At 46.4% G+C, this 15,518-nt stretch overlaps 1 protein-coding gene across 1 annotated transcript; it reads left to right on the forward strand.

The window, feature by feature from the left end:
• Window positions 1–397: 397 nt before the first annotated feature.
• RANBP3 (RAN binding protein 3) lies at window positions 398–14,646 on the forward strand (the record flags this gene model as incomplete). The annotated part of the gene is made up of 9 exons (XM_042443813.1): window positions 398–517; window positions 2,442–2,545; window positions 3,348–3,426; window positions 4,442–4,544; window positions 5,755–5,879; window positions 6,790–6,910; window positions 8,581–8,723; window positions 9,583–9,763; window positions 11,295–14,646. Coding segments are annotated over 9 exons (1,020 nt in total), but the record flags the coding sequence as incomplete, so codon positions are not given.
• Window positions 14,647–15,518: the final 872 nt, after the last annotated feature.

Below are 15,518 nucleotides of genomic sequence, written 5' to 3' on the forward strand. Positions count from 1 at the left end.
TTGGAGAAGTCATATTCTTATAGCCTCCTCTGAAGAAATCTTGCCAAGAAAACCGTATGATAGGGTTGCCTTAGGGTCACCATAAGTTGGAAACAACTTGAAGGCACACAGCAACAACTCTGGTTCATTTAATTGTTTACAGTAAGTAACAGTTAAAATGACATAGTTGAAGGAAAGCTTGGTGGGGGGGAATTGAGATTAATGTTCCAAAGCTGGCTGAATTCCACTTTAGTGGAACTTGGGGTCTGGGGAGATGAACCACTTTTCTAGTCTTTTTTTTTTTTAAGGTTTTGGAAACGACCCCGTAACAGGAAGGCGAAAGAAAGGGTACTTGGAGTGGTTGGTCTTTCTTTCTTGTAGTTACAGTCTTTTCCCTCTTCCTTTTCCTCTTGTTTAGGAGAAACTCTGTCAGGCAAATGAATCTAACAACACTTCAGAATCTGAAAAGTGTGAAAAAACAGAACAAAACACACAACAGTCCTTTGTATTCGGGCAAAACCTAAGAGACCGAGTGAAGGTATTTATTTGGTGTGAGCGGTCATCTGGGTGCTGGGAGTGGAATTGAAGTGGGACCGGGCATTTCCCCATCATCCTAAGCATCACACTTGCCTTGCCCCATTAGTCCTTGCTTTCGTTCCTGAGCCAAACTGTAAATCTTGATCTAGGTGGACTCTTTAAGTTTTAAAAATGAAGTTGGTTTTTCTAAACTCTGCATTCAGGCAGTTCAAATCCTGCCCCAGGAATTGCTCAGCAGCATGACCCATGTGCCTTGGTTTCTTTATTCTGTGTAGCTCTTGTTGCTCTTAAATTTTTGGTGTAGTGGAGTTGCCTTGTGTGAAATAACAAGAGGAAGCTGAATCCCTCTTTAACCTCTGGAAATGTTCAGCTACAGCTTCTCTGGCTACTCTCCCAATTTCTTATGCGCCTCCATATCTTGAAGAAACTTTCTCCCACACTCGTAGAATTATATCTTCCACATTGGTCTTGGGAAAGTTTTTTTAATAAATTTTATTAATTAAAAAGACAATATACAAACATATAAATTGAACATTTCAAAATTCATATTATACATTCATATTTCTTCTTCTTGATCTTCTTCACTCTTCCTCTCGTCCTCTTCTTAAATTCATCCATGTAACTTCCCTTTCTCATTCTCTCACTCACTCACTCACTCACTCTCTTTCTCTTTCTTTTCCTTTTGACCCTTCTCTCTACCTTTCCTAATCTCCTTTCATTCTCCTCCCTTGCTCTACCTTCTTTCTCTATCATCCTATATTTCATTACAACCATTCAACCTACTCTTACCCTCAACTATATACAGTCGGCCCTTCTTATATGCGGATTTGAGCATCTGCGGATGGCAAACCCAGAAGTTGTTCCCAATGGCGGCGTGAGTGCATGTGCACCGCCATTGGGAACAAAAGTCTCTGGCCTCCCCTCCTCTTCTCCCTTCCCTCCCAGCCTCCCTCCCTCCCTTCCCTCCCTCTTACTTACCTTTCAGGCCGAGTGCCGGTGCTGGAGGCCTTGGAGGTCTCCGGTGCAGCTGCTTGGCCTCCTTGCCGCCGCCATGGAAAAAGCCGGGTGGCGGTGGTGGAGGCCAAGTCTTGGCCTCTTCGCTGCCACCACAGAAGGTCCCGATGGCGGTGTTGGAGGCCAAGAGGCCCCCAGCACTGACACCCGGCATTTTCGCCGCCACTACGGGCTGGCAGAGCCGCCGCACCAAAGGCCTTCAAGGCCTCCTGCAAATTCACCCAGCATCCTCACTGCCGCGGAAGGGCTGGGTGTTGGTGCTGGGGGCCTCTTGGCCTCCAACACCGGTATCCGGCCCTTCCGCAGCAGCGGAGGCATTGAAGAGGCCGGATGCCGGTGCTGGAGGCCTTGAAGACCTCTGGCGTGGCGGCTCTGCCTCCTCGCCGCTGCCATGGGAAAGGCTCAGTGTCGGTGCTGTTGGGGGCCTCTTGGCCTCCAACACCACCATCGGGGGCCCTTCCGCAGCAGCGGCGAGGAGGCGAAGGCTTGGCCTCCGCCACCTGGCTTTTCCCGCGGCCGCAGTGAGGAGGGCAAGCAGCCTCATCAGAGGCCTCTAAGGCCTCCAACACCAGCACTCGGCCCGAATGGTAAGTAAGAGGGAGGGAAGGGAGGCCAGGAACTGTTGTTCCCAATGGCAGCGTGTGTATTGGGGACAAATGGAACTTGAGCATACGCGGATTTTGGTATACACGGGGGGACTTAACGGATCTCCTGCGTATACCAAGGGCCCACTGTACTCTTACCCTCAGCTACATACACTTCCCTCTTCTACATCTTTGCGGGGGGCAGTTATTTTTTTGAAAGAGAGGGTTTCTAAGAGTTATAACATTCCCCCCACAAGAAATTGTTGCCTTCCCTGTGGCCCTGGAGCCTTTCTTGCGCTGCCACTCAGTGTCCCTCCCTCTTTCCAGCTAGGAAATGAAAATGACGAATCTGTCGACGCGCAGAATGCCTGGCTCCCCAGCTCTGAAACACCATCTGCGACAAACTACTTCCTGCAGTACATCAGCTCCAGGTATGGGGGAATGCCAGTCTCTTTCCCTCAGTCAACTATGCCTGCTGCAAAAATGGGGAATTCTGAAAAAATTTAGGAGGATTTTTGCAGGGAAAATTTTGTCCTGTTTTTATGGGGCTTGCAGCCTGGTAGAGGACTCTTTTGGTAAACAGGGAGTGAACTGAAAATTGGCTTCTGTTTTACTCCCTTGTTAGTTTCTATTTACAGAAAAGGCCCCTTTAAGCTTAAAACAGCCCAGGAAGTATCCAAAATGTGGCAAATGTGCATTTGGGGTCCAAAAGGGTGGGGTGGTATTATTATATTTTTGTGGAAGAATAAGAAGGTAAAGCATTAATATCTATATTAGGTTCCAAACCTGTATTTAAACATACGGTTTAAGACTTAGAGGCTAATTACGTATAGAGATTTAAGGAACTTTCTTTATGTTAATGAATTGGGATTGCAGGATTTACCGGGGAAGTGTGTGTATAGACTATGGAGATTAATATTTTTATCAGTAATTGTGGGATTTTATGTATGTAGTCAATGTTACTATGTTATTTTGTTATGAATTTTGTATGTAATGTTAGTCTTATGTTTTTATGTGCTTTTTTGTTTTTCTTCTTTTTTTACTTGTATACTTGTGATCTATTTTTTTAAAAAAAAAAAACAAAAGAGTGGGGGGTGGGATGGCAGGAGGGGCCTTCCAGCTCAAGTATACCCTAAAAAAAAGGGAGAGTGCATTGTAGGCTGTTTTTTGGTGCTGACAGAGGCTCCAAAGTTCATTTTTTCTGAACACTAAAAAGAGCCTCCCTTTCTCCAGCATAGAAAACTCTACGCACAACACGGATGCTTCCAGCAACAAGTTTGTGTTTGGGCAGAACATGAGTGAGAGGGTGTTGGTGAGTTTGAGCTTGTTCTTAAGATTTCTTTCTCTTCTCCCCTGTGATTGTTTTACTTCCCTGCCCTTCTTCTTCCATGGAATTCTATGTACTCCTAATCTGACATCCGAAACCCCACTTTATCATTCTGGTTCTTCATTAAGCCAAGAGGGATTTGTTGGGGCCATGGGGAGACAGGGGCTGGTTTATTATTATTATTATTATTATTATTATTATCATCATCATCATCATCATCATCATCATCATCATCATCATCATTATTATACTTTATTTCTAAAGCGCTGTAATTATACACATGTAATTACAGTGGGGCCTCCGCATACGCAGACTTTTTATAAGCGGCTTTGAGCGTACGCGCTCAAGCCGCTGGGCGCGCGCGGGGCAAAAGGGGCGGCGCATCCCATTCAGTTGAATGGGCGCGTGCGCCCGTTGCGCCCCGCACACCTCCGTGCCGCCGTGCACGAGCCCCATTGTTTACAATGGGGCTCAAGCATAGGCGGAAATCGCCATACGCGGCGGGATCCGGAACGGATCCCCCGTGTATGGCGAGCTTCCACTGTATGTACATATAATTTATGTGTTAAGTATCTTGCCTTTCTGCCAAGATGGGATCCAAGGTAGCATGCAACTTTTTCAAAACACAGCTTAACTAGAATTTTAAAACATATAGAAAACATATTCAATAGAAACACAGCGCACATGCATACACCTTTAAAAGCTCCATCTGCTGCATTGTACCAAAAGCCCTTGACTTCCCCTTCCAACGATGAATCTGTATAAGTGCTTTAGGTGGGCAATTGTGCCAGCTTTGCAAATAATTCTACATAATTCTATGAAACTCAGCTCTCCCCCCACCAATAAATTGTCTCCCAAGTGAGAAGAACTTTCACAGAAATTGCTGAGCTGCAGGCCATCCGGGTAAGAGGCACAAAAGCAGGACCTTTCGGGGGCTGCACTCTTGAGTCTGGAGCATGGCAGGATGGTTTATGTTTCCCTCTTCCTCCTCTTCTTGCAGAGTCCACCCAAATCCAATGACACTGGTACAGACAGTAACAAGGAGAACGCAGCTGGTGATTCTGGATCAGAATCGTCCTCGCAGGAAGCAACTCCTGAGAAAGGTGAAATGGGAAACCTCTTTTCCATGGGTTCTTGGAGCCTTAAAATCTTGTTAGGAGAAACACCAATGAAAAAGGAAAACAGCTTATTATTCACCCCACCCCCCGGCTTTCTTCTGTTCTGAGGTCTGAAAGTGCCAGTAGCTACTCACCTCACAATCCCTGAGAGCTTTCTTATCTTACCTTTGGGTAGAAGGTGGATAACTGCCAGGGATTGTTGGGCTGCCCTGAGCCTGATGGCCTTTTGGGATGTTGCCTACCCTGGTCACCACTCATTTTTAAAAATTATTTTGAAAAAATAAACACTTCCAATTTTTTTTACTTAAAGAACAATTGATTCTAACCCCAGGGGTGCAGGCCATTTGTTTCTCCTACTTTTTTAAAATATACCTCTGGTTGCTATAGTTCCAGTGGAAAGGAAAAGATGTCCACAATTCTCTGTGTTTGATGGCAAATAAATCTTCTGGTTGGACAGAAGGAGCAGAAACCCACGTGGAAGGGGGAGGGATTGGCAAAGGTCTCAGAATCTTTTCCTGATTTGTTTCCCATCCTAACTTCCCAAGTCCTTGCTGTGGGAGGCTGTTGGCTTCCCAGTGGGTGTTGAGCTTTTTCTGTCCTTCTTAAAGGGAGTTTTGCATTGGTTGCCCACTTCCTGTCAGCTGGCATCTGCTCTTACTGGACTTGGTGCAAAAGCGTGGATATTGTGGCGCCCCAGGGCTGGCAAGGTCAAAGTACCGAGGACTTCATGCACCACCCCACCCACAAAGGCACCTCTCTTTCCATTTAACATATTGCTACAAGCCTCAGGGGAGTGAGAGAGGGAAAGTGGGTTTTCTTAGCAATAATATATTGTTGTGAGCTATCTCTTTTGTAGCCCAAAGTATTGCAAAGCATTTGGAGAGGTAGCTTGGTCTTGAGTGGGCACTAAAGATCTATTAGCTTGACAAAAGACCTGCTCTTAGAGAAGATGAAAATCTTTGAGTGCTTTGTCAATAAGGATAAGGTAGTCGCCTGCCTTTTTGGACTGCCCTTGGGAGTCTGGCTATGGGAATTGTTGTGATAGTTGCTCACACTTCACAGCTGTCCATTACACCATCCTACAGAATCTGAAAGACATTGATTGTGTTCCATTTCCATGGAGGAGCATTTGGGGCTGTGTGGAAAACGCTATTGTGGCTTTGTGGAGCTTGAGACCTGTCCCATTTCTTTCCAGCCAATAACATTTCAGAGTCCTTGGCTGAGTCTGCCGCTGCCTACACAAAGGCAACAGCCAGGAAGTGTCTCCTGGAGAAGGTGGAGGTGATCACCGGGGAAGAAGCAGAGAGCAATGTCCTGCAGGTCAGTGGAGGATAAGGAACAGGCCTTGCATGCTCTCACCCTCACCTCAAGCACCTTGCACCTCCCTCCTTTCAGCTCCTGATGTCCAGTGGCCTTCCGTGCAGGGTGGGCATTTGTTTGTTACGGGAGACCCACCCTGCACAAGTCTTGGAGGGGAGCATCCACTCCTGGGGAGGTCCTGTTACGAGAATTATGGGCAGAGTGTGGAAGTAATGAATTATTAGTAACACCATTAATAAGGGTGCATCAAAGTCATATTTTAAAACAAAGCAGTGACTAATGGCAAAGTGAATGCATTTTTGTAAGTGGCTGCAGTTCCTCTCTTTCCTAAGGAATGGTGGTGATGGAGGTGCTGCCTTTGCAAAGCCCTCAGGCAAAGTGAGGCCCCTAGGTAACCTCAGGCTCCACTTGGGAATTTCATTGTACCCATTTTGGTGCTTCATCAAGCCTGGCATTCCACCGGCAGCAGCACCCATTTTCAGCAGCAGGGCACAACCAGGCGGGCCCATCCCCTTTTGCTTGTCCCCAGCTTCAGATGTTCAGAGACAGACTTCCACTATATACAGAGCCTCCATTTAATAAGTGTTGAGAGTCTTGGAAAATATTGGATTATTACTCATCTGTAGAGCCAGCATGGTGTAGTGGTTTGAGTGTTGAACCAAGATACTTGGAGGTCAGGGTTTGAATCTCTGCTGAGACATGGAAACTGAGGGGGGTTCAAGGAGGTTTGCTATTGACTTCCTCTGAGGCTGAGAGAGTGTGATTTGCCATGGCTGAGCAGCAATTAAAACCCTGGTCTTCCATTGTCCAGCACTCAAACCACTCCACCACTCTGGCTGTTATGATTGCATGCTTGCTTCCCAAATGAACGGGTGTGAATCATCTTTCAACAGCTCCCTTTCTCTTGCAGATTCAATGCAAATTGTTTGTCTTTGACAAGATATCTCAGTCGTGGGTGGAAAGAGGCCGGGGGCTTCTGAGGCTGAATGACATGGCTTCCACAGACGACGGGACACTGCAGTCACGCCTAGGTAAGATAGAGTGGAAGACCATCCCAAGCTCAGGATGCCCAGTTGCTGTGGAAGACCAGCCCAAATTGGAAGCTGTGTTTCACCATCCAGGGAAGAGAACAGTTGTAGATAGGATGGATCTGTCAAGTATTCATCCATTGGGGAGGGGGGTGTTGGTTGGTGATGGTGGTGGTCATCCAGAACAAGGGGGGTTCAGAACAGATTCCTGCGGATACTGAGGGCCAATTGTAGAAGAAAAAAGGTTCCATCTAAACATTAGGAAGAACTTCTAGACCAGTAGTCCCCAAACTTTTCCGGGTTACTGCCTTCTTTCCTTTTGGGCAGCAGCCCTAGCGCCACCTGGCATATATTTTTTGATATTAGGTCTAGTGTAGTGCTGCCCACATGACCATGGAATCGTCTCGGACAATATTGGCTCTCTTGGTTTAGGAACAGAGATGAGCACTGTCCCCTACAATCAGACACAAATAGACAATCATGTCAAGGGAAAACCTTTACCTTTTCCTTTACCTTTTCTACTGTAAATTCAGAACAAGCAATCTTGGTTGCTGCTCGCTTGCACTCAGTCACCTTGGTTGCAGCAATCAAGTAGCTGGCTGAGCAGGGACCAAGAAGCCTCTCACCCATGCTTACCTTGCAGCAAAGGCCAGTGCAGACAGGAAGCCTCTTGGTTGCTTCTTAAGCAGCTGCTCAGTTGCTGCTCCCAGTGTAATCAAGTGCAAGGGGGAAGCTTCTCCCCAGAGAGGAGGGACTCTCAGTCCTTCATCAGGGCAGAGAAAGACGCAGCCAGTGTGTGTATAGGGGTTTACACATGTTCTGGACTGGAGACTGGTGTGGGCCGGAAAGAGAGATATTTTAACTACAGGACTGCTCCAAGACAAAGAATTCTTTTCAAGAATCAAGCACAGATACTCCTTCCCCAGAGACATGTCTTCCCCTCACAGCTTCAAGTGTCCACTCTCCCCACCAAAATAGTTTCTTCTGCTAGCTTTTCTCTCAGACTATCTGATGAAAGAAAGCAGGAGCAGCAGTGCAATTCCAGCCTGTTCTCCAAGTCCCAGCAAAACTCACAAAGCTCAGGCAAACTCTGAAATGTGAAGCCTCCTTTTTGCCACTACGTCTCACACACCACTATGGGCTGTAACTCTACTCTGTCCCAAAATGGTGCCTCTGTGAGCCTCAGAAGTGATGCCCTGTGCCCAAGCCTTGCACAAGTTTCCCAATTGCCACTCCTAGAGAAAGGCACAGGAAGGAGAAGTGAGCTCATGTACATGGGCAGGTAAAGCGGGAGACACCTTTACACAAAATGGCCAACATGGATGCATGGTAGATTTCTGAGAATCCTGAAAAGAAGTTTAATGTAATCCTCATCCTCACTATGAACGCGCAATGAAGACCACTGGTTCCCCTTGTCTTTTCTGCACACCAATAGGATTTTAGATTTGTCTCAAAAGGTGGTAGACTCTTCTTCTTTGGAGAACTGTGTGTTCCTGCATGGCATGGGATTGGACAATGTAGCCCTTGTGGTCCCTTCTAACTTAAAATTCTGCAAGCTTAAATAAATAAATGTTCCTCTAGAGTTGCTTAGTGGGAACACTCAGTTGTCTTTGGGTGCTGTGTTCCCATATCAACTACCTGGTTGTCTTTCTCTCCCTCCTTCCCTCGTTTAGTCATGAGAACGCAGGGCAGCCTGCGATTAATCCTGAACACCAAGCTGTGGGCTCAGATGCAGATCGACAAAGCCAGCGAAAAGAGCATCCGGATCACTGCCATGGACACGGAGGACCAAGGAGTCAAAGTGTTCCTCATATCGGTAAGGAAGAGAGGAATGAAAGGGGCATGTGAGGCTAATGGTCCCTTTGCCTAGGGGTGGCATGCATAGGTGCCCCCCCCCGCCCCACAATGCTTTTTTAAACTTGCAGGGGAGAGTGAAAAATTGCCCCTAATTTGCTTCAAAATTCCATCAAAGGTTGAGTCTCCCTTATGCAAAATGCTTTGGACTAGAGATGTTTTGGATTTTATAATAATTGCATGTAAATCATGAGATAGCTTGGAAATGGGACCCAAGTCTAAGCACAAAACCCATTTATATTTCATATACACCTTACATACATAGCCTGAAGGTAAATTTATACTTAATCTTTTAAATAATTTTGTGCAGGAAGCTATGTTTGTATACATAGACCCATCAGAAAGCCAAGGAGTCACTATCTCAGCCACCCATGTTGACAATTTAGGGTTTTGGAATCTTTCAAAATTCCAGACAAGAGACACTCTACCTGCAGCCAAGCTTTATTTGATCCCCCTCCCAAGAAAATACCTGTCAAATCAACTAAAAATAAAAATAATGGAAGTGGCTTGAAGTTTAATTTTACCTTTATTTTTGCATCCATTAGGCTCTGTGTGTGTGTGTTTGTGTGTGTTGTATGTAAAAACTGGCCTAAGCTGGATGCATTTAACATGAACACTCATGAGTGACTTTGTCTCCTTTTGATCATTAGTAAGAGCTTATATGGTTGTCCTAAGGTGATGCATTTTTGAAACCTAACTGTACCTTTGCTCATTCTTACTGTTTTTTATTTTTGCTCCTATGTGAGCCTGGTTTTTAAAGCTGGATGTGCTTTTAAATAAGCAAACACGAGACATTCTGATTATTCCTTTCTGAATCCTAGGCAAGCTCCAAAGACACGGGACAGCTGTATGCAGCATTACACCATCGGATCCTGGCCTTGCGGAGTCATGTGGAACAAGAACAGGAAGCCAAAAATACTGCGCCAGAACCGGAAGTGACCCAATCGAACGAGGAAGACAGTGATGATGATGGTCTTGCACCATCAGGATCACCCGGAAGTGGTGAGGAGCAATTTTCCAGGATTCCTCCCTGCAGTACATCAGAAGCATAGATGGGGGCTGCCCCCTGACTCCCCTCAACCTGTTTGCCTTATGGGGGGCAGGTTGATTTTTTTGCAGAATTTATTGAATTGGGCCCCAAACATGTCATGATTTGTCTTTCCCTCCCTCTGTACCAAGTTTACAGTTGAGAACTTGGGCCAAGATTGAGGGATGGTAGCTGTGGAAGAATATGAACAGAGCAAAGATGTCTGAGATGGTATAAATCTGGACAGTGCAGATGCTCCTTTGATCCATTACATTAAAGTCAGCAAAGTCTTGCAGCTCCTGAAAATGTATTTTTGTGTGAAAATGTATTTTCTTGTGGACTTAGAATCATAGAGCAAGCTGGAGACCTCCGGGATCATCCAGTGCAACCCTGTTCTGCCATGCAGGAAGACACAATCCAAGCACTCCCTGGGACAGATGGCCATCCAGCTTCAGTTTAAAAACCTCCAAAGAAGGAGGTTCCACCAATTTCGACTTATCCTGCTTGCATCTTTTGGAGACCATGAAGCTTTAATTCTCCTACAAAAAAACTTTTGTTAGTCTGTAAGGTGCCACAAGATGACTTGTGGTTCTTTTATTTCGGCCACAATTGTAAAAACCAGAGCAGATGGTAGGTTTGGAGGAAGAATTTGAAGGAATTCTCCCCCAAGGAGTGAGTGGGAGATTCAGAGCTTGGGAGCAGTCACCAAGCAGGCCCTCTCTCACTTGTACATTGTGTACAGTAGGAAAGACTAGGAAGATGGAAAGACTCAATGGCAGAGCCTCCCTTAAGATCTCTAAGCCTGGCAAGGCTTCTGCTGCTCCGGAGAGTAGAGCATGGACCAGTGGATTCAAATGACAGGGAAACAGTTTCCATATAAACATTAGGGAGACCTTCTTGACTGTAAGAGCTGTTTGGTAGAGGAATGAACTGCCTTAGAGGCTAGTGAACTGTCCCTCTTCAGGTGTCCTTAAGCAGGCGCTGAATGAACATCATTCAGGAATACTTTAGTTGTGAATACCTCTCTGGCAGAAGAGGGTTTGATTCATAGAATCCTGGAGTTGGAAGGGACCCCCAAGGGCCATCCAATCCAACCTCCTTCAGCCATGTAGAAATCCACAATTCAATCCCTCCCTATGACAGGTGGCCATCCAGACTCTGTTTAAAAATCTCCAAACAGGGAGACTCCACTACTCTCCAAGGAAGGAGTGTTCCACTGTTGAACAGCTCTTACTGTCAGGAAGTTCCTCCTAAGGTTGAGGTGAAATTGCTTTTCCTGTAGTTTGAATCCATTTCTCAGGGTCCTATTCTCTGGAATAGATGGCCTTTTCAGCCCCTTCCAAGATTCTGTGGGGGAGGATGCAGTCCTCTGTGTCTCCTGGAGTCATCTTTTGTGTGGGTTTTGTGTGCATTGGTGCTCTTCCTCTGCCTGGCAGCTTGCAGCACCTTACAGGTGGGCAGGCAGGTGGCCTTGTCTGAACCAACTCCCCTTCATTTCCCCCACAGGTCCCACTGATGAAGTGGAGGGCCAGACGCCCAGCAGCACATAGCGGCCGTCTGCCCAGCTCTGCTGGCAAGACCTGCTGCCGTTTCCGCCGCCACCACAAACACCTTCCGGCAGCAGCAGCAGCCCCCTCCGAGCAGACTCTCCCTCTTGGATTGCAGCAGCAACCATGGAGGCAGGCTCTGAGATTTAAGAACTCTGCATCCCATTCTGGGTTTTGTTTTTGTTTTCCTTTTTTCTCTCCCCCCCCCCTTTTTTTTTTTTTTTGGTGTGTTGGACTTTTGGGGAGGGCAGGGGTTGGATCAGTTGATTCCATATTAAATAACAGCAAAACGAAACAACAGCAGACTTTGGACAAAACTGGCTGAATGTGACACTTTTGGACACTTAAAATGCTCATCATATTGATGAGCAAGGGGGAGGGATGCCATTTTCTTCCCTTGCCCCCCCTACACACACACACACACACACACACAAGAGCGCTTACTCGCCCTCTTTGTCCCCCTCAGACCTTCCCTCTTGATCCACAGGCCACCTTCCCACCTTGGACTTGCTCTGCCCATCTTGTCTTGGACTATTCTCTCCTCCATCCCCGGTTCCCCATCCTCCAAGGTTCCAATCCTGCAGGAAAGCCAGATTTCGGCCAGAAGACGCTAGTTTTTGAATGCTTTCTCAAAGATCCTTGCAGATGTCTGTGTCGCGCACTTCCCTCAACATCCGTCTTCTGCCTCCTTGTCGTTTCCATTTCTCTGAGAGGTGTCAAAACCAACCCTGGCTGCCTTGTGCCTGGAGAGAAAAGCAGTTGGCACAGTTTTTTGGAGGGAAAGACTAACGTGGGGAGCGATTAAAGACTTTAACCTGGGGAAGGGACAGAGGGAGGCATTCTCCCTAACAACCTTCCCTGTTTCCCCTCTGGTTTGTAGTTGTCGTTACCGTTCTTGTTCTTGTTTGGCGCTAACCTCTTGCCTTTGTAAAAAAAAAAAAAAAAGAACAGTAGAAAACCTTAGTTTTGAAGGACTTCTTGTGTGTCAAGCAACTTGGGGCCCCTCCTTTGCTTTTTGTACTGTGGAAGGGAGAGCAAAGCCACTATGTGTACACAAACACACACACACACACATATGATCACATACATATATATATATATATATAGAGAGAGAGAGAGAGAGAGATACAGACACACACACACACATGTGTGTGTGTGTAGCAGGTGTTAATGTACCAGGTTGTGTTTTTGTCCCCTCCTAGTAACCTTTCTGTTTCCCTCTGGCCTTGCCTAGCTGCTGGAGTGGAAACTTTTTGAGGAGGTGGCTGTTCCCTTTCTTGGAGAATGGGGTGTGTGTGTGTGTGGATTTGTGTTGCTTTGGCATCTTGGGCCAGCTGCTGAAATACTAGTCCTTGGCCACGGTGCGGCTTCCTCAGAGGAGCCCAGAGCCTCGGCTTCTGCCAAACCCTTCCCTGAGCAGAGCTCCCAGCCATCAGCTGCAGTGTTTCAATATTTTTGATAAAAAACCAATCTGTCCAAAGTGCCCGGGGGAGGGAGAGGGAGAGGGGTGGGGCTGGGGAATGGGGAGAAACCTTTTCCAAATTGTTTGCAGGAGGCTTTGGTGTACAGAGCCTTGTTGCCAGCCTTAATCTGGATTGTGACAAATGACAGAGGCAGCAAGCGACACCTTGGCACAAATGCACTCATGGGACTAGAGGACCCTTGTTGTGTGCACACTTCCATGTCCATCTCAGCATCCCCAAAGGGAGGCATGATTTCAGCCTGGCATGGTGACTTGTGGGGTTAGGCTTGGTCTCCTGGATTCTTCTGTGCAAAATGGGCTCCATTTGGAATGACAGCTGTTTATTTTGCTTGGGTTATTTCCTTTTGCCTGTGCAGAAGCAATGCCTGCAAACCTCCTTCCCAGGCTACCTTGGCCTTAGGAGGTTTTGTGTTTTGTGACTTCCCTTTCTGTGGCATAAAAGGAGGGTGTGATTGTGTAAAAGCCCAAATAGATTAAGACTCGCTTAAGAAGCATGTTGGGGGGGGGGGTTCTCCATGGTCATATACCAACTATAAAGAAGGAAAGCGTGTATCGTTTCAGGTCACTTAGCTTGAGGTTGATTCCAAATGTCTTGTGCTGTCAGGTTCAGGTGCTGTTGGACTTCAGTTCCATGCATTCCTAAGCCTTGGCTGCTTTGGCCAGGGGGAGAAGGGCCAGGGAGACTCTTATCCCTCAGGTATCAACATTCTCGGCTCTGGGGAGAGACAGAAGAGGGCAGTTCCTTGGCCCCTGGGTCTGGGCATGTGCTCTTTCCAGGATTTGGATTGAAAGGCTTTCCTGACCCTTGAACCTAGAAAGAAAGACACTAAATGCAAGCAATATTGTTCTCCATCTGGTTGGAAAGACAGTCCCCAGTATTGCTGGGAAGGGGTGGGGATCTGAATTCAATTTATTTTTGCAGGACAAACTCTTTTTAAACCAATTGACCCATGGCTGGAATGTCCTTGTGAGCACAAAAAGAGAGATTGTTAAAATGAGACGATTCTGGCAGAGACGGTATGTATTGGCAGGGATGCGGGAGGTGTTTTTTTGCTTATCTTGGGTTATCTGGAGCCCAGCAAGGCTTCCTTTTGGGGCAGGTGAAGAAAGATGTGTGGGGCTATGCATGGATGATAGGCGAAAATGGGGACTGAGAAGCAACGGGGCCAAAAACCAGCTGATTTCTCTTGTTCATGTTCAATGGAATGTTTAAATGGATTTCCCAAAAGTTCATTCTTTTCTTTCAAAAACAATAAAGCAGCTGTAAAGTCGAAGGCTTTCATGGTCAGCATCCATAGTTTTTTGTGGATTTTTGGTCTCTGTGGCCATGTTCCAGAAAGTTTCTTCCTGATGTTTTGCCAGCATCTGTGGCTGGCATCTTCACAGATGCTGGTGAAATGTCAGGAAGAAACTTTTCTGGAACATGTCCACATAGCCCGAAAAAACCACAAAAAACCAGTAAAGTAGCTATTTATGGCAGCTATTTGTGGGTTGGACTTCAGACAGCTCACCAACGGCAAAGAGGAGTTTCTGCATTTTCTTTTTTACTAGATCAGCCACATTCTCTGGTCTTCACCCCCACAAAACTCTCCGGAAAACTTCCATTCATGGCGCTTTCCATGTGTTGTGTGTGTGTTGATGGCCGGCTGGGCCAGAAACAGACTTCTAATAATATTTTTCTTTTCTGCTTCAAACCGTTAGTCAACTAGTGACAAGTCAGACCGACAAAAAGAACCAGACAAAGCCTGTGTGTTTGGAAGATTTCTGTACAATTGTCATATCAGATGTATTTGGGAATTACATTAAAAAAAAGAACTTGTAACAAAAATTCCTGTTTGCTTGTTCACTACTTTGACCCAAAAAAGAGCAGGGCAGCCCAGCTATTTTGGGACAGGGAGGTGTTGTTGTCTGTCATTAAATTGTGAAACTCTTAGGCATGACCGTGGAGGATATTTATCTATCTGTGCATTGTCCAGTGGTGGAATACTAGCAAGTAGTTGTTGCCTTCAGTGTGGCCACTGGGAAACAGGTTGCTGGGAAATGTAGGTTTGAACCCATGAGTGATTTGAACCCACTAGTCTTTCTCTTCCAGAGAGCAATTCCATCACTGGAGCAGTCTACCTCGGAGCGTCAGCCACTGAGGATAATGGATCAGCTGTCCCTTCCATGCCCGGTTTATGGGTCTTTCAGCTCGTGGCACCATTTCCTGGTAGTTTGCTGCTGCTTCAGAGAATATGAGCCAAATTTTACAGAGCTAAAGGAGATTCCAGCTAAACTTTAGGAAGGCATTCCTTGTGGTAAGAGCAGTTTGACAGTAGAATGGACCGTTTTGTAAGGTGGTGAGGAAAATCTTACAATTTTCCTTCAGACACTGGGTGCCGGTCTTTGAGGAATGTTTTACCAGTTTTCCCCTTCTTTTGGCTCCAGAGGGCTGGACTAGGTGGCCCTTGAGAGGCCCTCTCTCAGGCTCAATTCCAGATATTCCAGGTATTTTAGCTTAGAACTCTTCCTGCTGGGAATTGTAATGAGTGGTCTTTCATCCTTTTACTTTAGCATTTTGGGAATGGGGATGTCTAGGGGAGCTCAGGAGGGGTGCATTCATCCCAGCCTTGCATTAGCCTTTGCTGTCACACCACCAGTACAAATTCTTCTGACTGAGGAAGCAAAATGTAATTGGTAAGCAGTGGCCTTAATTTTAAC

The sequence above is a fragment of the Sceloporus undulatus genome, unplaced genomic scaffold, assembly GCF_019175285.1.
Source record: "Sceloporus undulatus isolate JIND9_A2432 ecotype Alabama unplaced genomic scaffold, SceUnd_v1.1 scaffold_150, whole genome shotgun sequence".
Classification (NCBI taxonomy): domain Eukaryota; kingdom Metazoa; phylum Chordata; class Lepidosauria; order Squamata; family Phrynosomatidae; genus Sceloporus; species Sceloporus undulatus.